General features: G+C 55.8%; 7 protein-coding genes across 7 annotated transcripts; 3 read left to right on the top strand and 4 right to left on the bottom strand.

The window, feature by feature from the left end:
- Positions 1–70: 70 nt before the first annotated feature.
- On the bottom strand, positions 71–859 carry BZA70DRAFT_265782 (uncharacterized protein; the record flags this gene model as incomplete). Its single annotated transcript, XM_064910983.1, has 1 exon — positions 71–859. One exon carries the CDS (start codon positions 857–859, stop codon positions 71–73), a length of 789 nt encoding a protein of 262 aa, XP_064771546.1.
- Positions 860–1,229: 370 nt separating this feature from the next.
- Positions 1,230–4,339, top strand: BZA70DRAFT_52258 (WD40-repeat-containing domain protein). The gene is made up of 8 exons (XM_064915181.1): positions 1,230–1,646; positions 1,981–2,021; positions 2,159–2,256; positions 2,330–2,480; positions 2,579–2,875; positions 2,934–3,098; positions 3,162–3,751; positions 3,819–4,339. The coding sequence occupies exons 1-8, from the start codon at positions 1,600–1,602 to the stop codon at positions 3,840–3,842; spliced, it is 1,413 nt and encodes a 470-aa protein (XP_064771545.1). The 5' UTR covers positions 1,230–1,599; the 3' UTR covers positions 3,843–4,339.
- A 641-nt stretch (positions 4,340–4,980) lies between these two features.
- Positions 4,981–9,822, top strand: BZA70DRAFT_309207 (uncharacterized protein). The gene is made up of 4 exons (XM_064914877.1): positions 4,981–5,346; positions 5,424–5,526; positions 5,591–8,032; positions 8,088–9,822. The coding sequence occupies exons 1-4, from the start codon at positions 5,255–5,257 to the stop codon at positions 9,504–9,506; spliced, it is 4,056 nt and encodes a 1,351-aa protein (XP_064771544.1). The 5' UTR covers positions 4,981–5,254; the 3' UTR covers positions 9,507–9,822.
- Position 9,823: 1 nt separating this feature from the next.
- On the bottom strand, positions 9,824–14,224 carry BZA70DRAFT_273909 (uncharacterized protein). Its single transcript, XM_064911912.1, has 3 exons — positions 13,663–14,224; positions 13,350–13,596; positions 9,824–13,295 (listed from the first exon to the last, which is right to left on the bottom strand). Exons 1-3 carry the CDS (start codon positions 14,117–14,119, stop codon positions 10,025–10,027), a joined length of 3,975 nt encoding a protein of 1,324 aa, XP_064771543.1. The 5' UTR covers positions 14,120–14,224; the 3' UTR covers positions 9,824–10,024.
- Positions 14,225–14,541: 317 nt separating this feature from the next.
- On the bottom strand, positions 14,542–17,286 carry BZA70DRAFT_52160 (sorting nexin Mvp1). The gene is made up of 2 exons (XM_064915180.1): positions 16,600–17,286; positions 14,542–16,534 (listed from the first exon to the last, which is right to left on the bottom strand). Exons 1-2 carry the CDS (start codon positions 17,138–17,140, stop codon positions 14,595–14,597), a joined length of 2,481 nt encoding a protein of 826 aa, XP_064771542.1. The 5' UTR covers positions 17,141–17,286; the 3' UTR covers positions 14,542–14,594.
- A 905-nt stretch (positions 17,287–18,191) lies between these two features.
- Positions 18,192–20,012, top strand: BZA70DRAFT_52140 (glucose-6-phosphate isomerase). Its single transcript, XM_064915179.1, has 2 exons — positions 18,192–18,924; positions 18,973–20,012. The coding sequence occupies exons 1-2, from the start codon at positions 18,274–18,276 to the stop codon at positions 19,978–19,980; spliced, it is 1,659 nt and encodes a 552-aa protein (XP_064771541.1). The 5' UTR covers positions 18,192–18,273; the 3' UTR covers positions 19,981–20,012.
- Positions 20,013–20,758: 746 nt separating this feature from the next.
- Positions 20,759–23,137, bottom strand: BZA70DRAFT_234736 (sulfate transporter family-domain-containing protein; the record flags this gene model as incomplete). Its single annotated transcript, XM_064910310.1, has 1 exon — positions 20,759–23,137. One exon carries the CDS (start codon positions 23,135–23,137, stop codon positions 20,759–20,761), a length of 2,379 nt encoding a protein of 792 aa, XP_064771540.1.
- Positions 23,138–23,202: the final 65 nt, after the last annotated feature.

Raw genomic sequence — 23,202 nt, 5'->3', positions numbered from 1 at the left:
GGAGTTTTTGTTTATCTTGCTTGTTTGAATATATATACACGCAGTACTTTTGCTTCTACATGCGGCAAACCTATATCTTTGCCTTGATCCGTCCCAAAATGCTTTCAATCCTCGCTCTGGCATGCGCCTGATTGCCCTTTTCCATCTCAGCCTTTGCCAGCTGCAATTCTGGCCACTCGTCGCCCCAGACGTCGGATGTGTAGCTGCTGGATGAGAGCAGGTACTCGACCGGGTCTTGTACTGCGGTTGCGTCGGCCAGGATCTGGTTGTAGCCCGCCTGGGATGGTGTAGGTGCCGGTGGTCGACGACTGGTGTCTGGGGTGGGACTGTAGATTTCATCTGTAGTGTTTGGCGAGGCTAGGAAGGCGAGTACCGCGTCGCCGTCGTTGCTGTTTTCAGTGTAGGCAGGGGTGTAATTGGAGAATGTTGCCGGATTACTACTGCTGCTGATTCCTGCAAACTCGGAGTGTAGTTGAGTCGGGATAGAGTGCTGGCTGTGAGTAAACGTCTCGTACTCTGACTGAATACCATTCGAATAAGCCGAATCAGCAGTCCGGAACGCTCGCTGCGAAACTGAACCACCGACGCCATGACTACTCGCAGACGCAGACGCGTAAGTTGATCTCTCAAGATCCCGGTGCTGAGAAGTTGAGGAAGTTGAGGACTGGCCTTTCTGGGCGGTTGCCGAGGAGAGCGAGCCGGAGATCGCGTCGGGGCTCGCAAAGGTCGCCAACAGCGCCGACGCCGAGGCTCCTATTGCTGATGCTGCGCTGGAAGAAGAGTTGTTCTGCGGAGCTTTGCCTTTATCTTTCTCTGGTAGAGAAGGCTTTTGCTGATTTGCGTTGCTTCCGTCCGCCATCTTGGAGACGACGCGGAGTGAGGTAGTGAGGATGGTGGGGTGGGGAGAGAGGGAGTGCGGGGGAGAAGGACAAGAACTCCCAGCGCCGCAGCAGCCGTGCTTGTGAACGCAGAGAGCCTTTCTGGGCAGGACACAGGGACCAGGAAGACGGCGGCTTGGAGATCAGGTCCGGGATGGGTCGAGCAGGAGGAATTGAGTGGGTAACTTCGGGGGAGGCGAATATGTAGAGTAGACCGTATTAAGCTCTTGCGATAGATGAAGATTGAGATGGAGATGAATGAATAACGAACAGACACGGCGCAGGCTCAGTGCAGGCTGCCGGTCTCTGCAGCAGCTATCGCCCGTCTACCAGCAATCTACGACATCTACAATCACCGCTAAACAGACCCTCTTCCCTCCTCACCGCATCCCCGGTTGATCCCCTCTGACGTCAGTTCCCCGGCGGCCGACATAACCCTCGCGCGCCGGGCCCGTTGCGACACAAGTGTTACAGTCACGTGCGCATCTGCACAAGTGAGCAAGCGGCGCGGTCGCAGCTGAGAGCGAGCACGTTGCTAACAATCCTCACCCAGCATCACCACCTTTTGTTCTGCTCCAGACTCCTATCCGACTGCGCTCTGCTCTGCTACCTGCCGCTCCTGCTGGATATTTCCTTCAGGACTACTCTTGCATCTGCTTCTCTCTCTGCACCGCCGGCTGTTTGCCCTATCTAGCCTCCCCCCTCATCCTGTTTGTTCACTATGGTCGAAGCCCCGGACGGCCACACACCCACCTGGAAGTTCGCACAGTACGTATCTCTTTTCCGCCCCGTTTGCTGCCTGATTGCCTTTGGTTGGAGTCAATCTTGTGCGGTATTGGTTGAGGGGTGTGTGACTAGTTTGATGTATGATGGGGCATCGTCGTTCTGTTGCGAGAGCGCTGGCCTGTGTCTGTCAATCGCGCACAGGATCCTCGCTTCTGGATGGCCTTGATCTCGCTCTATCTTGTCAGGCTGTGCGCGGCCTAGCACCCCAATTGACCTCTAGTTTCTGTATCTGGCTGCTGTTGTATACCAGACTGGCGATGAGGCATGCAAATCTATTGTGCCGATTTCTCACGTTTTTTTTTCTCTACGACTATAGGTGCTTTGGTGATAAAGGCGACACTGAGGATATTACAGAAGGTACGTTTCATCAAAACAGTGTGATTAAACGGGCGGTGCCCTTGTTTTTCAGACGCGGATGGGTCTTGTTATTATATTTGATTGTGTTTACAGTCCGCTGTTTTGTAATCAAACATACGGCTAACATGGTGTTTTAGCCGACATTATATCGACTGTCGAGTTTGATCACACTGGAAACTACTTAGCGACAGGAGATAAGGGTGGGCGAGTCGTCCTTTTTGAACGGAATGAGAATGTGAGTGCGATTGAGAAGTGTTTAGAGGGAGAGGTGAGGATTGGTGATTGACGAGAGGTTTTGAAACATATAGAAGAAGGGCTGCGAATACAAATTCCACACAGAGTTTCAGTCACACGAGCCAGAGTTTGATTATCTAAAGTCACTGGAGATTGAGGAGAAGATCAATAAGATCAAGTGGTGCAGACGAACGAATCAGGCCCACTTTTTGATCTCGACCAATGGTATGTGCTACAATGCAATGGATATGATACGAGTGATGCACTTGAAAGAGTGTTGAGAAAACGTTGAGAAAGAAAGAGTACTGACAAAAGATGATTAGACAAAACAATCAAACTATGGAAAGTGTATGAAAAGTCACTGAAGGTTGTTGCAGAGAATAATCTGTCAGACAGCGTTGGCGGGCGGCTACCGAATCCGAATGCGCTTGATAAGTTGCGTTTGCCGCGGATGACGTTGCACGATACGATTATTGCGGCGACGCCTAAGCGGATTTATGCGAATGCGCATGCATATCACATTAATTCGATCAGTGTGAACTCTGACGGAGAGACGTTTATCTCTGGGGACGATCTGCGAATAAATTTGTGGAATTTGGGGATATCTGATCAGAGTTTTAGTGAGTGAAGAAGTTTTTAAATAGATGGAGAGGAGGGGACTAACAGGAGTGATTATAGACATTGTTGATATTAAGCCCGCTAATATGGAAGAGTTGACGGAGGTGATTACGGCAGCAGAGTTTCATCCGACGAGCTGCAATTACTTTGTGTATTCGTCGAGCAAGGGCACAATTAAGCTTGCGGATATGCGCGAGAGTGCGTTATGCGACACGCATGCGAAATGTGAGTGCAGGGGTTGAGATTGATGAAGTGGAGAAGAGAGGCTAATGATTTGATTGGGTGTAGTGTTTGAGGAAGAGGAAGACCCGCGTGATAGGTCATTCTTTTCTGAGATTATTTCGTCGATATCGGATGTGCGGTTTTCGTCAGATGGGAGATATATTGTGTCGCGAGACTATTTGACGGTGAAGATTTGGGATGTTGCGATGGAGCGGCAGCCGATTAAGACGATCAATATCCATGAGCATCTGCGACCGCGGCTGTGCGATACTTACGACAACGACTCAATTTTCGACAAGTTTGAGGTTGTGCTGTCGGGGGATGGCAAGTCGGTGGTGACGGGATCGTACAATAACAATTTCATGATATACCCGAATGCGACGGACAGCGAGGCGGAGGAGACGGAGGTTGTGTTGCAGGCGGACAAGTCAGCGTTCAAGGCGAAGCGGGTTGGAGTTGCGGCGCCGATTGGGGGACGGGGAGCGCGGAATGGGAATGGCAGTCCGGGGATGCGAGGAACGTCGCCGTCAGGACGCGGGATGGGAGGGATGAATGCTGTGCGTCGCGATAATGAGGGGACGGATTTCAACAAGAAGATACTGCATATGAGCTGGCATCCGCATGAGGACTCGATTGCGATTGCGGCGACCAACAATGTGAGTATTACTTTATATGTGTTTTGAAGAGAAAAAAGAGCGATGCTAACAGATTAAATTATTCTAGCTATTTGTTTTCTCGACATTGTAGATGAAAACAGAAGGAGATGAAGTGACGAGGGAGGAAGACTGTTGATTGAGAGGTATATATATATATACATAGTAGTTTTATTATAAACCCGTTCGTTGCAGGCGGAATTATGCAAATTCAAGTTACAATAAACAACAATCATTCGTGAGCAGGCTTAAGAGAAGAAGAAGAGATCGACGGAGAAGCGATCACGTGCGAGTTGAGTTGAGTTGGGCGTAGGCGAGCGAGGCTGAGCAGCGAACGGCGCGTGGCTGGAGTGTGGCGGGTGAGTACCGATGCGGCTTAGGGTGACACGTGCCGAGCTGTTCGATAAGTGAGGCGGATGATAGCAAAGGTTATGGTGTTTATAGCATTGCGGTTGTTTATATGGCGATAGGATAGAGGTGAATACCGGATTGCGTAGAGCAATGAGCAATTTCAGCAGCAGAGCCGAGAATAGCCTGCGCTCAGCCGGATTGACCAGGATTGATCTTGCAGGGCGTATGCTTATTCTCCGACAGGCCAAGCAAGGAGGGCAGCAGTAGTCAGGAGTAGTGCATAGCTTTATAGGTCGCTGTCATATCGTAGATACTATCGATGCAGAGCAGACGCAGCGAGAGCGAGGAGAGCTGTGACTGCGGATGCGCACTAGCAGGTAGGCCGCTTAGTCTGCGCGATGAGCAGAGTAAAAGCCGACGCTACTGAAGCACGGAGGCGGGTGCAGATACGAGATACGTTTGGCTGAATTAGCTGCTTAGGTGGCCGCTGATACCGCCAATTGAGGTCGAGCAGAGCTGGTAGAGTAGAGATCAGAGAGCAGAGCAGGAAGCACCGGAGTATAAACCCTAGGCCCCGAGCCGCACACCGCGAGCAGTGAGTGCAGTGCAGTGCTGTTCTTGAGAGACCTTCTCAAAAACAGCCAGAGCAGATATCCTGAATAAAGCAGACAGAGCAGATAGGAAGACAGACCAGACCAGCAGACTCTGCAGTGTTCAGGACAATGAGGAATTCGAGATGGCTGCAGTCTGGCACGACGTGCATTACGCTATAAAACCCTTGCCCAAACCACAAAATTATGTTTTTCGTTTAGAGTTTTCGAGCCGCTGGAGCAGATGATCCGCTGATGCCGCTCAGAGATGTCTCTTCATCTGCTGTATAAGTGCTGTTTGTTTGTTTATATAAAAGATAAAGAAGAATAAGATATAAGACTGTTTCTAGAGCACTGACAGCAAAAAAACTCACAGTTCACCGCGAGAATCCGCTGAGGCTTGCATCCGCTAAGGGTTAGGGCGTGTACCCTGATCCCGCCTGGCAAACGCTCGGCAGACACTGACAGCTTCCTCGCGCTCTTCTCTCGATCTATCTCGCTCCCCTCCTCCTCCTCCTCTTCACTGGCCCCTCCTCCTCTGTCTATATGCCTCTCTGATCCGGCCATGAACACAAACATACCGCGGCAGCAGCTGCCGGGTGACAACTGGCGCGACTCCCACACCACGACCCAGCGACAGCACTACATCAACACCCTGTATGATCCGCCTCTCTCTCTCTCTCTCTCTCTCTCTCTCTCTCTCTCTCTGACTCTCTGCTAACACCCCCCTTCAGAGTGAACACCCTCCGCAAGTACGCCCATGGCGGACCCCAGGAGAAAATCGTGCAATTCGCGACCCAGGCCGAGAATCAGGCCTACGTCAAAGGAAAATCAAAGGTAACTCGCTCCCCCTCCCGCTCGCCCTCCGCTCTCTCCTCATACTCACCTCATTTTCTCACAGGAGGATTACATCAACCTTCTACGCGAGCGCATGGAATATGTTCGCAAGTCGGCCGAAAAACAGGCGCAAATGGCGCAACAGCAGCATCTGCAGCAACAACAGCAGCAACAACAACAGCAGCAACAACAGCCCACCGCTCAGCAACACCAACAGCTCCCCATGGGCCAGCAAGGCTCGCAATTTGTCCAGCAGAACCGACAGCAACCTGACGACATGATGTCAATGATGCCGATGAACCAGCAACTGCAGCAAGGCAACCCTGTCGCGCAATTCTCGTCAAACATGCAGGGACTGCAAAACATGGCCCAGCAGCAGCAGCAGCCTCAATCTCAGCAGAATGGTATGCAGCAAGGTACTCCCCAGCAGTCGATGCAGTCCGGTGCGCAGCAGAACTTCAATGTCGCCGGATCATACCCCAACGCGCTCAGACAAGCAATGTCCCAGCAACAGCAGCAGCAGCAGCGCACCATGCAACAAGGCGCTCAGGACGCGCAGGGACAAGGAAACAACCAGCAACCTCAACCGAACCAGAACGGCCAAAATCCTACTCGCTTCACGCAGCAGCAGTTGATGGCCGCCCTCCAGCAACAGCAGGCGCGACTCCCGCAGAACCAAGCAAACATGACTCCCCAGCAGCAGCAGCAATTCGCGCAGCTACGGCATCTCATCAACCAGCAGTACAATAACGGAGGCAGATCGGCAAACCCCGCCGACCTCCAGGCCGTACTGGCGGCTCTGCAGCAGCGACAACAGCAGCAACAACAGCAGCCACAGCAGCAGCAATCGGTTCAGAACAAGCAGCAGGATGTAATGTCGAGCCCCACCATGCCGCAACAGAACAACCAAACTTTCAGCAACCCAAACTCGCAGCAGTTGCTTATCCTACAGCAAAAGATGATGCAACAGCAGAAGCAGCAACAGCAGCAGCAGCAGGCATCACAGGGCCAGCAAATGCAATCCGGTAAGCCATTGGTACAGCAGCAGCAGCCGGTTCGGACGGGCCAGATGATGAATTCAGCGCCGTCGCAGCCTGGCATGCCGCAGCAGCAGCCCACACCAGCGCAGCTGCAACAGCGCCTGATGCTACAACAACAGCAACAGCAACAGCAACAGCAACAGCAACAGCAACAGCAACAGCAACAGCAGCAACAACAGCAGCAGCAACAACCGGTTGGTGCTTCTCAGCCGTTGGGTCGTCCAGGTCAGAACCCGCAAGTTGCCGGCCAGCCTGGCCAGCAATTACCTGCACAGGCTGACCCTGTTCGAGCATATGTGCTTCGCAGCAAGATCCCGCAGTCCCTTCTCAAACTGATGCCGTTTGTGCCTGCTGGCGTTGATATGTGGGTTCAGATTTTCACGCTCATCAAGGACCATACTATTCCATCTGATGTCATGCCCACGATCAAGAACGTACATGCGCGTCATGAGCAGATGGTGCGTGCTCTACTGATCGAGCAGAATAACAAGAAGCAACAACAACAACAACAGCAGCAGCAGCAACAGCAACAACAACAGCTCCAGCAGCAGGCAAACCAATCTGGTGGTCAGCCTATAGGCATGCAGAACACTGGCGCGGATCAAGGACTCGGCCAAGGAATGAAAGCTAGTCCGACCATTACGCAGCAGCAACTCCGACAAGGCCGTAAACCTGACCAATCGCCCCAGATGATGCGAAATGCTCTGATGGCGAATCAGCAGAAGCCACAGCAAGGGAACTTGCAGATGATGCAGCAACAAGGAATGATGGCTGGGCAGCAACCCCAGCAGCAGGCTTCGATGACCATACCTCATCAATTTGGTCCGCAGCAGAGCACTCCGGAGATGAACAGCATAAATCTGCCAACCGATAAAGCCGCGCAACAGCAGGCGTTGTATAATAGCAAGTTGATGAATCGGTCGCCGCAGCACAACCAAGCCTCTCCGGCTATGGCTCAGATGTCGATGCAGTCTCAGCAGCAGCAGAAATGGCTCATGGGAGCACAGCAGAAGCAACTCCAGCAGCAGGCTCAGTTGCGACAGCAGGAGCAGCAGCAACAACAACAACAACAGCAGCAGCAGCAGCAGCAGCATCTGCAGCAAGGCGTCTCCCAGCAGTCTCAGATGTCACCGGAACTGATGATGCAGCAGAACGCAATCAACCGTCAGCAGCAGTCGCAACAAGTTCAGCAGCCTCAGAACATAGGTGTGGCCGCGGATCCGCAAAAGACCGAGCAGACGCCCGAACAGCATCGGCAGGATATGGAGAAGCTGCAGCAAATCTGTGCTGAGATCATGCGGTCGCGACAGCCCTCTGTGCCTCTGGACTTGAGCCCGGACGATCAGGCGGCGGTCAGAGATGGAGTGATCTCATTACAGGAAGCTTGCAGACAGCTGGAGAGGCTGATTCGTTGGTCTCACACAGTCCTGAGAAATGAATCGGTTACCCGAAGACTGATCTATATGGTAAGAGAGACAGCTAGATTACTTTCAAGATTCTGGTTCTAACATTATAATTTAGCAAACGTCATACAAAGAGCAGTCGGAGGCACTCTCGAGAGGGGTTTACTTTTTCAACGCCGAGTCGATGATGAAGTTCCGAAACGAACTCCGCAAAGTGTTTAACTATTTCCGGAACAGTCAGAGACTACCAGATGGTACGCAAGCTAGACCCGCCCCCGCTCAAATGGCTCAGCAGATGGTTCAGGGAGGTAATCAAATGATGCCGCAGCAGCAACAGCCGCAGCAGCAGATGCCGATGCAGCAGGGATTCCAGGGTATTGCTGGTCAGCAGCAGATGGCACGTCGACCGCAGGCGCAACAGGCCATGCAGGGCGTTGGACATCAACTGCCTGTTGATGCTAATGCGCAAATGATGGCACATCAGCAGCCCCAGCAGAACCAAACTCAGGCTCAGACGCAGCAACGCAACGCAGCTGGGATGGTCAACATGCAGCAGCAGCAGCAGCAACAGCAGCAGCAACTGTATCAGCAGCAGCAATTTGTTCCGCCGCAAAATCTTGCACAGAACGCTGTCACTCAAGCGGGAGTGGTTCCCAGAGCCGCGACGGCCACGGCTGCGAATACTGCGGCCGCTCGCCGCAACGCGAAGAACGTGCCCGCGCCAGTGCCAGCCAGTCAGGCGGCTCAGTTTATGAGCCAGATGACGCCGGCTCAGCGTGCTAATGCTGTGCAGATGCAGATGGCGCAGCAACAGCAGCAGCATCAGCAACAGCAGCAGCAGACTGCCTCTGCTGCGATGTTGATGAACCAGCCATCAAAAGTATCGCCTGCTGGTATGCTGGTGACGAGCCCGCAGGGAGTGCCGATCTATACGCAGTCGACGACGCCTATTGACCAGTCTCAACTGAAACTGCCGCCCGGAAGGAAGCGCTCGCTGAACGCAAAGGCCAGCCCTGCCTCGGACGAGCCACCGTTCAAGAAAGACAGGCTAGAGGCGGTGGCGAAAGCGGGAGGCCAGACGGCCGCCGCTCGTCAGCAGCAGGCTGGTGCTTCGGGCAATCATGCGATGGAGGAGATGCTTGCCAAGCAGCGCGCAGTGCAGGAAGAGGAGGAGCGACGACTGAAAGAACTAGCGATGAAAGATCCGCTTGCGTACGCGCTGCGGACCGTTGCCGACGTGTGCAGGGTCGACCCCGAGAGCGAGAAGGAGAACATCAAGCCCGAGAGCCGGTCGCAGTCGATCTCGACGCCTGGCGCGAACATCAACCAGGGCGCTGCAGCGAACGTACCCACGCCCAGCGGCTCGGCCGCTACGCCGTCGGCGATGGGAGGTGTCGGAGGAAGTACGCCGGGCGGTCACCGTGGCAGTGCGAGCGGAAGCCAGTCCGGAAGCTCGAGTCATCTGCAAGCGGGCGGGAGTGGGTTGCCGTCGTACTTGACGCCGTTGAAGTACGTGTATACCAGCGCGGGTCTGTAATATGTGAGACGCAGTTATGATCTCTGCCGTGTTTTTTTATTTACTTTTTTGGATTTCTCTATTTTTGTCTCCATTTTTGAGAGGAGAGCTTCACTGTAACCATTATTCTTTTTCTTCTTCTTCTGTATAAAAGCTTTTTCATTGTTTAGTGCAGTGATATTTCTTGATTTTGATTGATTCGGGTAACAAAAGCGGCGTATCTTGATTCTATTTATAATTCCCTTGTTTTGATTTAATCTTGTTGTTTAGTGTGATTTTGTAATGAAAGAAAGCAATAGTCAGTATATATATATATATAAGAGATCATAGACAGTTGAGGGTGTATATGGGTGGGTTGAGCGTGCATTATATTATTAAACATTATGTGTAGAACGGATCAAGTATACCAAAGAGATAAACCAAGAAAACATAGCAAGAAAGTAAAAGCAAGATAGTATACTATACAAGAAAGAATCAAAAAAAAAACACTGCAGAAAGATCTACTCCGCATAAAAAAAGAAGCAGAATCAACAAAGAAATCAACGCAACTCAACAGCAGATCTCTCTGCCTCACCGCCGTCAGCTTCCCCCGCGACGGCAGCAAGTTCAGCAGTCATCGTCCGCACCGCCTCGCGATCCGGAAACGGACTCTCGCCCTTCGTCTTTGCAGAACTAGCCCGCGTCATCGGACTACTACCACCACTACCACCAGCGGAGGTGCCGGAGACAGGCGGGAGAGGCACGCCTGCGATGGAGGCGTAGCGGGCCGCGAGCTGGGTTTCGTGGATTTCTTTCCATCTATTCTCCGGGGCTGCGAACGGGGGGCTTTTCAGCGAGGAAGGCGAGGATGAGGACGGCGGGGTAGAGGACGAGGTTTGTGATGCTGGCGAGGGGCGGCGGAGGCGGTGAGATGAGGCGGTGGGGGAGAAGGGGTCGGGCGAGGGGCGGAGGTCTTGTGCTGGTTTTTGCATTTGGATCGCTAGACCGCGCGGGGCGGCTGTAGTTGAAGAAGAGGTAGGAGGAGGAGGTCGTGTTGTTGAGGGCCGGGGAAGGGTGGAGGAAGGGGGAGGTAAATGTCTACCCGCACCGCTTCGCAAAGCCGGCGACGACCGACTTGCCACCGGCGCAGCGGCCTGCTGCTGCTGCTGCTCAGCCGCCAGACTCGGCGAGTGACGATATTCCACCGGCGGCGGCGGCGGCGGCGGCGTGGAGTACGGGTTATGTGTCGTCGACGACGACGCCGACGCAGACGAGGACGACGACGCAGATCGCAGCATATCCGCTTTCAACTCCGCCATCTGCGGAAGATGGTATCGCGACGTACTCGGCTGCACCTGCGCTCCGCCGCTGCCGCCCAACGCAGGCGACGACGACGACGACGACGACTTTGTCTTCCTCGCCGCAGCAACCGCCTCGCGTTTCGCGCGCGCAGCTTCCTGCTTCGCTCTCGCGGCCTCGATCTTTGCGTCCGCAAGCTCTTTCTTCATCTTGGCCGCCTCCTCGCGCTTGCGCTGCGCGGCTGCTTCTTTCTTGCGCTGCCCGTCTTCTTTTCTCTGTCGCCGCGCCGTCTCGGACCCGTTCACTTGGTCCGCGAGCGGTGGCTGGTTCTCGGTCGCGGTCGTGGACGGTACTGGTTTCCGAGTCGGGATCTTTCGTTTCGGCAGCGGCGCGGCGGCGGTTCTTGGTCCGCCGGCAGGCGGTTGACGATCTACCGCCTCTGCGTCGTCGCTCTCGCTCGTGCTCTCGTGCTGCTGCTGCGAAGGCGGCGGCGGCGGTTTTGCCGTCGTCATTCCCCTGATATCCCGCCGCGAGACACTACTTCTGAGACGCGCAATCAACGATGGCTTAGGCTGCACTTTTCTCGTCGTAGTAGTAGTCGCAGATTTGCCGCCGGTACGCGCCGCTTCCTCGTTTGCTTCAGGCAACGGCGGCGGCGGACCTGTGATTGCAAGCGGGAAGTTTCCAACACTCGCGTACTGTCTGATTCGGCTCGCGGAATCAACTTCCTCGTCGTCATCCTCGCTCGCTTCTTTGCTGCTGCTGATATTTCCCCGCGAGTTTAGTCTGGCGAGCGAGAAGCCCATCGTGGACTTACTCCTCAGCAAATCCTTCTTCTTCGAACTCGTCCGCTTGACGCGCTGCGTCGCGTCGCTTATCGACGGCTGGGTTTGTAGATCGAGCGATGAGAAGATGATACTTGAGTGCTTCTGCTTCTGCTGCTGCTGCTTCTGCTGCTGCTGCGGTGTCATAGGCGGCGTAGGCAACGCCCCCTCCTCCGCACTCGACCCAAACCGATCCGCGCGAACGAGCGACGACGCAGAATTCTCGGTAATCGACGACGGCGGCGAATTCGCCCATCGCAGCGCACAGCTGACGCCTTCCTCAAGCTCGAGGATCGTGCTCGGTTGTGGATTGTGGTGCGAGCGCGAGCCAGTTGACGTCGATAGGCGCTCGATTTCCTCCTGGATCGAGAGCTCGGGCTCGGTTTTCCAGTCGAGGGCCTGGTAGAGCGGGGAGGATAGGTCCGGTCTTGACGAGGGCTCGGCGGGGCTGTCTTTGTAGAAGTCGGGGATATCGGGGACAGCGGGCGTCACGTTCACAATCTCTCGCACGCGACGGACGCGCTCTTCGTCGGTCTTGCTGCTGCCGACGATATTGACGGTCGCCTGCCCGGTCTGATACTCCTTATAGAGCGACAACAGCGACGGCCGGTCGCGCAAACGCACGCTCGCGGCCGTGACCAGCGACTTCTCCGACCGTCGGCGACTGCGGAAGTTGTTGAACCCTCGCGACGCGAGTCTGCGCAGTTCGGTGCCGGAGCTGACGCTGAGCGAGCGCCGGCGGTAGTGCGTTTTCGACGACGAGGCAGGCGCGGCGTCGAGCAGACGTTCTTCAAAGACGACGTAGCGGTCGCCGACGCGGGATGCGCGTCTGCCGAAGCGGCTGCTGGCGCCGAAGCCGTCGATCTCGGCGATCACGCAGGCCGAGAACACGGACGAGCGCGAGGAGATTGTTTCCTCGGGTCCGTGGGCGCAGAGCCAGACCCACCAGAACGACTGGTCGAGGACGATTTCAGCGAGCTCGAGTGGCTGCGCGGGGTCGGTTGTCGGAGCGGGACTGTCTTTGCCGGAGAAGGACTTGGGGCTGTCTTGGTAGATTGAGGCAAAGGCAGGGGAGGAGGCGGCGGATATAGGGGTAGCGCTGCCGAGCGAGGAGATCGAGGGAGATTGGTTTTGGAAGCCACGAGATTCGAACGCGACCCAGGGTGAGCGGTCACCTACAAACTCTTCGTCTGTAAGCGAGAGTTGTTGCTGTTGTTGTTGTTGTTGCTGTTGCTGCTGTTTTAGCAATTGCTCCTTTTGCTGCTGCTCCTGCACCTGCTGCCGACTCATAATCATTTTGCGGACCAGCAACGCGCTCTCGAACGATGAAATCTCAGAGATGAGCCGCGCGCACTCGGGGGTCAAGTACGCATCCATGACCTCGCCCGCGGAAGCCTTAAGGAACGCCTCGACGCTGGGATCGCGCACGGCAGCAATGCTCCCGATCCGCGGGTCGCGCTCGGCGAGGCCGAGGAATTCCTCGAGGATGCGGTGCGGAGAGGAGGAGTACTCGCGCACGGGGATGGAGAGGATGAGGAGCGGGGCGGAGGCGTAGGCGGGGGCGGAGGACGGGGGTGGGTAGGTTGTGGAGGAGAGGAGGGAGGAGAGTGTGCGGGGGAGGGTCGAGATTGCGGTTGCGGAGCTGGAGGGGAGGTGGGCTTGGGAGCGGAGGTAGGCGAAGAAGAGATGGGAAGAGGCATTGGCGGCACTAGAGCGTGTAAGTCAGATATAGAAAGCAGAAGAGAGCAGGAAGGAGACATACTGCAACCAAGCCTTGTATCCCTCAGCAAAGGTCGGTTTCCTATTTCCAGGCTCGAACTCGTCCTGGAGAGGAAACGCCCACCAGGCGCAGAGACGGCTGAGTTTGAGACCGGTCATGCCGGATGTTTTCCAGTGGGCGGCGACGGAGGAGAGCAGGTCGAAGAAGGAGAAGATGATGTCTGCGCGGGCGGGGGTGTCGACGAGGGCGGGGATCAGCTTTGTGAATGCGTCTTCGTTCATGCCGGAGTCTGGGGGTGTTAGTGACTGTAGTAGATGAAGAGACGCGTGGCTGTAGACAAAGAGACGATACATACCCTCCTCGGCAGCTTTGAAGACCTCGTAGACGTCCCAGGTGACGACACCACCAGGCAGCCGTGCCCATACCCACTTAACAGCGCTGACAAGCACAGAGACATCAGCGATCCGGACCTCACGCTGGAGATCCTTGTCGTCGAGGATGGGGATCGCGTAGCCGAGGTCGTCGGTGTCGGGGAAGACGCGTGCGAGGAAGCGCTGGGAGTCGCGGGCGGTGAACGCCGGGCGGAAGGGGAGGAGGACGAGGGGTTCGAGCACGCCGCGGAGTTTTATCTCGGACGAGGCGAGGGCGAGGAAGCGCGCTGCGTGGTCGGGTTTGATGCGCGTGCGGGTCCATTGCTGGGCGGGGGTGGGGATGTGTGGGCGGGGGGAGGAGGAGGGTTTGGCGGAGGGGGTGGATGAAGATGAGGAGGAGGAGCGGTCGTCGCGCCTGAAGAGGCGGCGGAGGGAGTGCATGTGTGTTGAGAAGAGAAGAGGTGGTGGTGGTGGTGGTGGTGAAGTAGAGGAGGTGGAGGTGGACAACAGAACAGCACCCGGCAGAGACTTAAACAGCAACAGAACAGCAACAGAACACCCTCCCCCATCCGCTCAATTATACATCGCCCCATCTGATCTCATCTTCCGCGCTGCTGCAGCAAAAGGGACCTGCGGGTGCGAAGAAAGGTGTCGGCGGCCCCTTAAACATTCCCGGCCGCCTCGTTGCGTTTACCGCCTTCCACTTTCGGCAACTTTTACCGTTTGATTTATATCTCGAAATGCAATTACATTTTTACATGCTCCGCTTCTGAACTGCCAAAGCACGCTAACAACAATAACATAGAATAACAACAATAACAATAAGAAGACGAGCAGAAGAAGAGGTTTGTGCGGTAGACAGATGATGCGCCTGCCTCCTATGCACAACTACCAGACTAGACAATCACACCTATCCTCACGACGCCTGCGTGGGCACCTCGCTGATCTCGTTGCTCAGAGTCCGCCAGTTCTCCGCAAACAACTCCGCGTATTTCAGCCGCTCCTGGGCGTAATCCTGGAACAGCTTCGCCACGCGATACTTTGTCTGCTGGAAATACGCCATCTCGTCCCGCATGCATTCCTTGATCAGCCAGCTGCGCGTGTTCTGCTCCTTAATCGCGTCCTTGTCGCGCTTGATCGCCGCCTCCACGCGCTCGATCTCGCTCTGCTTGAAATCAGACCGGTTTCGCATCCCGCCCAGCCGCGTCTCGTTGTTGCGGATCCGGCGCTCGAGATGCGGGATCTGGTTCATGTCCAGCTTCTCCTTGCGGTCAAACAGCTCCTTGATCGCAATCAGCCCGTCGCGGTGCCGCTTAAAGTCCTCCAGCACCCCGATCTCCCACCCGCGCGACTCGTCCTCCAGCAGCGTCCGCGCGTTGTTCAGGTACTTGGCCACGTTCTTCACGCCGTCGTTGATCAGGCTCAGGTCGTCCGTGTCGACCGAGTACGTGCGCTGTGTAACTTCCTGCAGCGCGCCCAGCGAGCTCGCAAACCGCTGGTGGTCCGCCGCAACTGACTCCTGCCGCTTCTCCATGCGGTCGATCAGCAGGCACAGGTGCGTGTACAGCTCCGCCTCGTTCTTCACGCCTTCCTTGACGTCCTCCCATCGCTGCGCCTCTTCCTCCGACCACGACTCGATCAGCCCCGCCGGCAGCGCGCGGCCCGTGAACTCGTCCTCGATCGAGACCGAGGCTTGCTTGCGCCACACCGCGAGCTCCGTCGGCACCGTCAAAAACATCACCACGATCTGCTCGCGGCTCAGCACAGGGTGCTTCACGAGCTCGTTGATGAACCGCGACAGACCGCGCCGGCGGCGCTCGAGAAAGAACTCGTCCGATGAGAGGTAGTGTCCGTTGACGGCGAACCGCTTCGGCGGCAGCAACGGCAGCAGCCGGAACGGGTACCGCTTCAGCAAGCAGTTGAGAAGCCAGACAAAGTCAGAGTACCGGCGCACGACGCGGTATCCGCCGCGCGCGAGTGTGCCGTCGGCGTTGGGCATCGCCTGGCCCTCGAGCAGGTAGTTGACGTGCTTAAACATCAACACACCCTCCTTCTCAGGGATTATCGTCACGCGGATGCGGTCGGTCTCGTGGGCGTCGTAGTACGGCTGCGCGCGGGTGTAGGGGAAGCTCGCGACGTACTCGGGATCGTTCGGGTCGCGCTCCTCGTCCTCTTCTTCCGCGTCCGAGTCCTCGTCCTCGACCACCTGCGCCGTCTGCGGGTTCGGGATCGTGATTGGCTCGTCCGTGAGCAGGGCGGCGTTGATGTTGTTGCGCGGCCGCGCGAGCTCGTTGTAGTCTGCGCCGAGGACGGCAGAGTAGTTTGGGTTGTAGTTGTTGTCCGCCGAGCCGGAGTTGTAGCTCGAGTAGGCCGCGGTCGGGGCCGGGTAGTTGCTGCTCTGGCCGTAGGGGTCTACGTCGTCGTCATCGTCGTCGTCGTCAGGGACTGTGAAGGAGGTCGTGTTGTTGTTGAGGTTGGTCGAGTAGGATGACTGGTTGTAGTCGTTGTAGGGAGTATAGTTGTTTGAGCTCGAGGTGTACGCGTTCGACGACGAGTACTCGTCGGATGGATTCGCCCACGGGTCGTCCGCAGCAATCGGTGGCGGCGACGAGGGCGAAGGAGGAGTCATGACCTCGGGCATCTGCTGCTGCTGCTGCTGCTGCTGCTGCTGCTGCTGGCGAGAGCGAGAGGTTTGAATCGACAGAGGAGGAGGGGCGTATGCTTGACGGGCCGCGGGGGTGGGAGCGGGGGTGGGAGCCGGGGTCTCGACGGGGGCGGGTCTCGCCTGGACTTTGCGCGAGGACTTTGTCTTTGGCGGCGGGCGCTGTTCGTAGCGTATGCGGGTGTTTGGGAGGCCTGAAGTGTCAGTTTAGTAAGGAAACATCAATTGAGAGATAGAGATAGAAAGAGAAGAAACGCACTGTATCTGCGAGCGTCGACAGAGTCGAGGGAGAGGTCGTCCTCGCCCTCCTGGGCAAGGCCGATGAGAGCCATGACGACGCACCAGGTGCCGTCATCGACACGGCCGTCGGGTTTCGCGCGGGCGATAACCTGGACAATGCGTTCACCAGACGAGGAAGAAAGTCCCGCGCGGTCGGCCGCCCGACGGACGGACTCGAGCGAGACGGTGGAGTTGACGGGGCCCTCGCTGGCGAAGGAGTCGCGGTAGACGGCCGGGCATTTGGACGGGTCGAGCAAGGTCGAGACGGTGGGCTTTGCGTTTGCTCGCGCGGGGGGACGGGACCATGGGTCGCCGGCGTCGTCTTCGCCAAAGAGGAGGGCAGCGGTCGAGGAGGGGACGGCGGCGGGGATGGATTGGCGGACGGAGCGAGCAGAGCGGGAGGTGCCTACGGAGGTGCGCGGGGTGGCGGGTTCATCGCCGAAGAGGGAGGAGCGGAGGTTTGCGGCGGCGGTGGAAGAGGTTGTGGAGGAGGTCTCGTAGTCGTCGCCGAAGAGAGACATTGTTGGAGAAGTGAAGAGAGAAGGAGGAGGAACAGGGAATGGGAAGGAGGAAGAGGAGGAAGCGGACGAGCGAAAGGAAGCGTTATCATCGAAGCGGCGAGCTGACGCCTATCGGGCCGAACCGGAACCGGGTTGCAACCGGGTGTGAACCGTGTTATCTGTTTCTCTATCACAGTGGTGTGTTATTGATGTAGTAATAATATGATGTTGATCTTGTAGAAGTAGATGATGTAGGAGTAATTGTAGACGATGGTGAAGAGTATTATGGTGATGTGGATGCTGTTGAGACAACGATGCGAGCAGAGGTAGAAGTGAGACAGAAGAGGAGATTTAGAGAAGAATACATTTATCATAATAGAATTGTCTATAACATTTTACAAGAGGTTGGTAAAAATAGAGAAGAGAAGATGGAAGGGAAGAGAGAGAGAGAAGAAGTGGTGAAGGAAGACAGAGGACGAAAGCTTCTATTTCTATTAGACCTGCTATTTCTTTTATAGTGGACTCATAACTTATACTTACAGCTGCACATCTACTTAGATACAAGATGATGCAATTATTTATATGTGATTATCAACTACATGTAGGCAATAAGAACTCATCATCATTAGTCGTTTATCACAATTGCAGAGAAGTCTTCTTGAGCAATAACTGTGCTGTAAGATATTCAACATCTATACCTAGTATCGTGACAATTGATGGTCTATTGTGTTTTGTTTTGTTCTGTAGAAGTGAACAGATGAGTGCTACTGCTAATGAATAGAACAGAATCATCAATTGTGAATACGTGGGGGTGCTGTATCAGTCAACTATACAATACACCTGCAATTGCATACAACAGCCATATCTTCTCTTAATACATCAACAACACCTAAACAGCCTATTTCACGCTTCTCCTCACTCTCCTCCTCTCTCTCCTCTTCTCTCTCTTCCCCCCCGGCCATATTACCGACAGCCAAAATTCACTTCCGTTTCGGGGTAAAATCCGTCCAAGCTCAGGTCCCGGGCGCCGCAGCGGACAGCGTCGACCCGCTCGACTTTGACTCTTCCCGACTTCTTCCACTTCCTCCTCCTTCCTCTCTTCGCCATCTTCTTCTCTATCTTCTTCCTACCATCTCAATTGCTCTCTAACAGCCATGTCCTTCTCCTCCTTCTCCCTGGGATCCGACCTCCCCGCCTGGAAAAAACTCCAGGCCATCTACGACGCCTCCGGCAAAGATCTCTCCGTCAAGGACCTCTTCGCCAGCGACCCCGCCCGCTTCTCCAAGTTCTCCCACACCTTCACCAACTACGACGGCTCCAAGATCCTCTTTGACTTTTCCAAAAACATCGTCGACGACGAGGTCTTCTCCTCCCTCGTCGATCTCGCAAAGCAGGCCGAGATCGAGAAACTCCGCGACGCGCTCTTCGCCGGCGAGAAAGTCAACACCACCGAAGACCGCGCCGTCTACCACGTCGCCCTCCGCAACCAGTCAAACAAGGTCATGAAGGTCGACAACGTCGACGTCACCCCCGAGGTCAACCGGGTACTCGCCCACATGAAGGAGTTCTCCGAGCAAGTCCGCTCCGGATCCTGGACCGGCTACACCGGCAAGGCCATCAAGTCTATCGTCAACATCGGCATCGGCGGATCTGATCTCGGCCCTGTGATGGTCACCGAGGCTTTGAAGGCCTATGCCAAGCGTGATCTCAGTGCTTACTTTGTCTCCAACATCGACGGCACTCATATCGCTGAGGTCCTCCGCGTCGTCGATCCCGAGACCACCCTCTTCCTTGTCGCTTCGAAGGTACTATTCCCCCCCTCTCTCACGCAATGCTCATGCTAATCTCTCCAGACCTTCACCACCGCCGAGACCTGCACGAACGCCAACACCGCCAAGAAATGGTTCCTCGAAGCCGCCAAAGACCCGGCGCACATCGCCAAACACTTTGTCGCGCTCTCGACCAACGCGACCGAGGTCGCAAAGTTCGGCATCGACACCAAAAACATGTTTGAATTCGAAAACTGGGTCGGCGGCCGCTACTCGGTCTGGTCCGCCATCGGACTCTCGGTCATCCTCTACATCGGCTACGACAACTTTGAGCAGTTCCTCAAGGGCGCCGAGGCTATGGACAAGCACTTTGCCGACACCGCGCTCGAGCAAAACATCCCCGCCATCGGCGGCCTGCTCTCGGTCTGGTACAACAATTTCTTTGGCGCGCAGACCCATCTCGTGGCCCCCTTTGACCAGTACATGCACCGCTTCCCCGCCTACCTCCAGCAACTCTCGATGGAGTCCAACGGCAAGTCAATCACCCGCGCCAACGAAAAGGTCACCTACTCCACCGGCGCCATCCTCTTTGGCGAGCCCGCGACAAACTCGCAGCACTCGTTCTTCCAGCTCGTGCACCAGGGCACCAAGCTCATCCCCGCCGACTTCATCCTCGCCGCGCAGTCGCATAACCCGATCGAGGGAAACCTGCACCAGCGCATGCTCGCGTCCAACTTCTTCGCCCAGGCGGAGGCGCTCATGGTCGGTAAGACGCCCGAGCAGGTTGTCGCAGAGGGAAACCCGCCCAAGCTCGTCCCGCACAAGGTCTTCTCGGGTAACCGACCGACCACCAACATCCTCTGCCAAAAGATCACCCCCGCGACCCTCGGCGCGCTGATTGTCTACTACGAGCACCTGACCTTCACCGAGGGCGCCGTCTGGAACATCAACTCGTACGACCAGTTCGGCGTCGAGCTCGGCAAGGTCCTCGCAAAGTCGATCGGCGCCGAGCTTAACGATAAGGCAGAGGTGTCGACCCACGATGCGTCTACGAATGGACTTATCAACCAGTTCAAGGCGTGGGCCGAGTAGCTCGTTTGCTGCTGATGAGAGTGAGAGCAAGAGTGAGATGTTATTAGCGAAAATATATGTACGGTCACGTATGAGTTGAGGTTTTGTTGTAATTGCTAGTTGTTTGGTTATCTTTCGTTGTCGTGATGTTAATACTACACACTCCTTCTATCCCGTATCTCCCCGCAGCTGTGCTGTGGTCTTCAAATAGAATGAAATTTGCAGAAGTAATCAAGATAAGATAATATTGAGTTTTAGAACTTATAGCTAACAACAACCGACTCTGAACCAAAATAATAGCGATAATAAGAAACCCTCCCATGCCATAATGTGATGAAATAATAGATAGAAGTAACAGCAGAGAGAGAGAGAGGAAGAACCATGACCTTGAAACATAAAAGAGAGAAAGAAAGAGAGAGAGAGAAAGAGAAAACCCCGGTGAGAATGAACAACCACAACAGCAACCACAACCACACTCAATGATTAAATGAAAATGAAGAAGAAAAAAAGATCATTGCGTATAAAACCAACCGTAGACGAATGAGCAACCACACACACACACACACACCCATGACTTTTGACATAACAATGGAAGAAATGAAGATAATGAAAATGAGAAAAGCCATAAAATCAAATGAAATGAAATAAAAAAAATCGTATCAGTATGGTACAGAAAACAACAGAGTAGAAAGAAAAAAGGAACCGGAACCGAGATGAATGAAATAATCATCGATAGAAAGTATTAAACGACATCACAGAGTCTGATAAAATAAAAGAAAATTATAAAAAAGAAGAAAGATTAGACCATCTCACGCTTCAGATGCGTCTTCTCGTCAATCGTCTCGTCTCCCGACGTCGACCCTTCGATATCAGTCGCAATACTATCCTCCTCGATCTGCTCAGGCTCCTCATCCGGCATCGCCTCGATCTCGCGGTCTTCATCCTCAGGCGTCCACGTCCCCGGCGTCTCGAAAATACACTCGTCCAGCGCCTCGAGCGCCTCGTGAATGCTCGTAAAGTACGCAGGAGGATGGCCGTTGTACGAAAGCAGGACAGACAGTCCCGACCGCTTGAACAGAAGCATCATCTTCTTCGTCGCCGGTATCCGCGCAAAAAGCACAAACTTGCCTTTCGAGCGATACGCCTCCACGATCGAGAGCAGGACCTTGATCGCAGACGTGTCGCACGCAGTCATCCCCTCGAGATCAAACACAACGTTCTGATCACCCCTGCGCATCGCCGGAAGCGAAGGGTGCATCCGCATCGTGCCGTACCGCTCAAGCCGACGCAGCCGGTTCTGCAGCTCGCCGCAGTTGGCAAACGTCAGCGGCTCCGTGATCTTCACCAGAAGCACGTTGTGCAGGTGCTCGAGCGAGTCGAGCGCTTCGTCGGGGACATCGTACGAGGGAATGTCCGCGTTGCGGAACGTGTCGGTCGTCCCCGGCACGCGCGCGAGAACCTGGATGCGCGTACGCGTGGCGTGGCGCAGGATCTGCACGAGCGAAATCACGATTCCGACCGAGATTCCAATCTGCAGCGAGATCCCGAGCGTCACGGCAATCATAATCATGACGATCGAGAAATCGCCCCAGGCGTGCATCTTGAAGTAGCCAATCACATCACTCGGGAAGTCCTCGAGCAGACCGACGCAGATCAGACCGAGCACGGACGCGAGCGTCGCGCGCGGGAGGTAGTAGATTGACGGCAAGAGGGTGAAGGTGACGATGATTGTCGAAAACGCAAAGATGATGGAGGAGAGCTGCGTGCGCGCGCCGGCAAACTTGTTTGCCTTGCTGCGGCCAAAGCCACCGATGACTGGGAGCGAAAACATAAACATTCCGAGCAAGTTTGCGGTTCCGAGCGCGACGAGCTCGCGGTTCATCGAGATGGTGGGGTTCTTGGGCGGCGCGACGCGCGAGTCGGTCGGCGGGTCCGGGAAGATGTTTTTGGCGATCGCAGCAGATTGGAAGAAACCCAGGAGCGCGATGACGAACGCGGACGAAGCGACTTCGGTCACGCGCGGGAAGGTGTCCGAGTTGAGCGGCGACATGAGCTGGATGTCCGGGCGCTCGACGGCACCCACGATGTCTGCGCCCTTGCCGTACCAGTCGAGTTTCCAGGACATGATGATTGAGAAGATGACAATCAGGAAGATGTCGGGGATGTAGACGAGGATGGGGAAGCGCTTGCCGTAGTACTTGCGACTGATGCGGAAGAACATGATGAGGCCGAAGGAGATGAAGGCGATAGCGGCGGTGAGGCCGTGCGTGTTCTTCAAGTTTGTGAGGATGAAGGCAAGCTTGACGCCTCCGGACCCCGCACCGACGTTTTGGGCTGCCGCGAGCGCGGAGAGACCGAGGGCCTGGATGAGGGTGTCGAAGGTGAGGATGATACCGACGGCGGTGATGAAGCCGCGCAGGAGACCCTGGGAGAGGAGGGAGTCGACAAAGCCGAGACGGAGGAAGCCCATGACGAGGTAGATGATGGCAAAGAGAGAGGTGATGAGGCCGTTGTACATGATTGCGCGGCGCTCGCGCTCCTCGAAGGAGGGGTTGCCGGCCATGACCATGGGCGAGATGGCCTGGCCGATCATGACGGAGATGGCGGGCTCGGGGCCGGTGATCATGACGGGGACGGTGCCCATGAAGGCGTAGACGAGCTGGGGGAAGGCAAAGCCTAGGAGACCGTAGCGCTCGGGGACGCCGATGAGGGTGCGCGCGTAGGAGAGCGAGAGCGGGATGTTGAAGGAGGCGACGGTGAGACCGGCGATGATGTCACCGGCGAGGGCGGCCTTGAAGGAGTAGTTTGGCAGCCAGGTGAGGATGGGGAGGTAGTATTTGACGTAGTAGACGGACTTTGCGCGGAAGCGGTCGCGGCGGCGGTGGGAGAAGAGGCGCGGGTCGGGCGAGGGCTCGTCTTTCTCGTTGACCTGGGTCGCGCATGAGGAGAGCGACTGGGAGGACGCGAGCGCGCCGTACTCCTGGCGATGGGGGTTGCGGGCGTGGAGATGAGCGGGGGAGCCGGAGCGACGGGGTGCGCCGAGGATGGTGTCGTCGGGGTGGGCGGCGCGGTCGAGGGCGGTGTAGGCGGAGGGCTGCTGGAGGGAGGGCGAGGTGTTTGAGCCGAAGGAGAAGAGGCGGGAGCGGAGGAAGGAGGAGGTTGCAGAGTGGGTGGACATTGAGTCCGGGAGGAGTCTGCAGGAGTCCTCGTCTTCGCTCATGGTGTTCTAGATGGTAGAGAGGA

This window comes from Myxozyma melibiosi (genome assembly GCF_037950935.1).
Source record: "Myxozyma melibiosi strain Phaff 52-87 chromosome Unknown BZA70scaffold_1, whole genome shotgun sequence".
NCBI classification, from domain to species: Eukaryota; Fungi; Ascomycota; class Lipomycetes; order Lipomycetales; family Lipomycetaceae; genus Myxozyma; species Myxozyma melibiosi.
The sequence above is the reverse complement of the archived record's forward strand: the minus strand, read 5'-3'. Positions and strand labels throughout refer to the sequence as shown.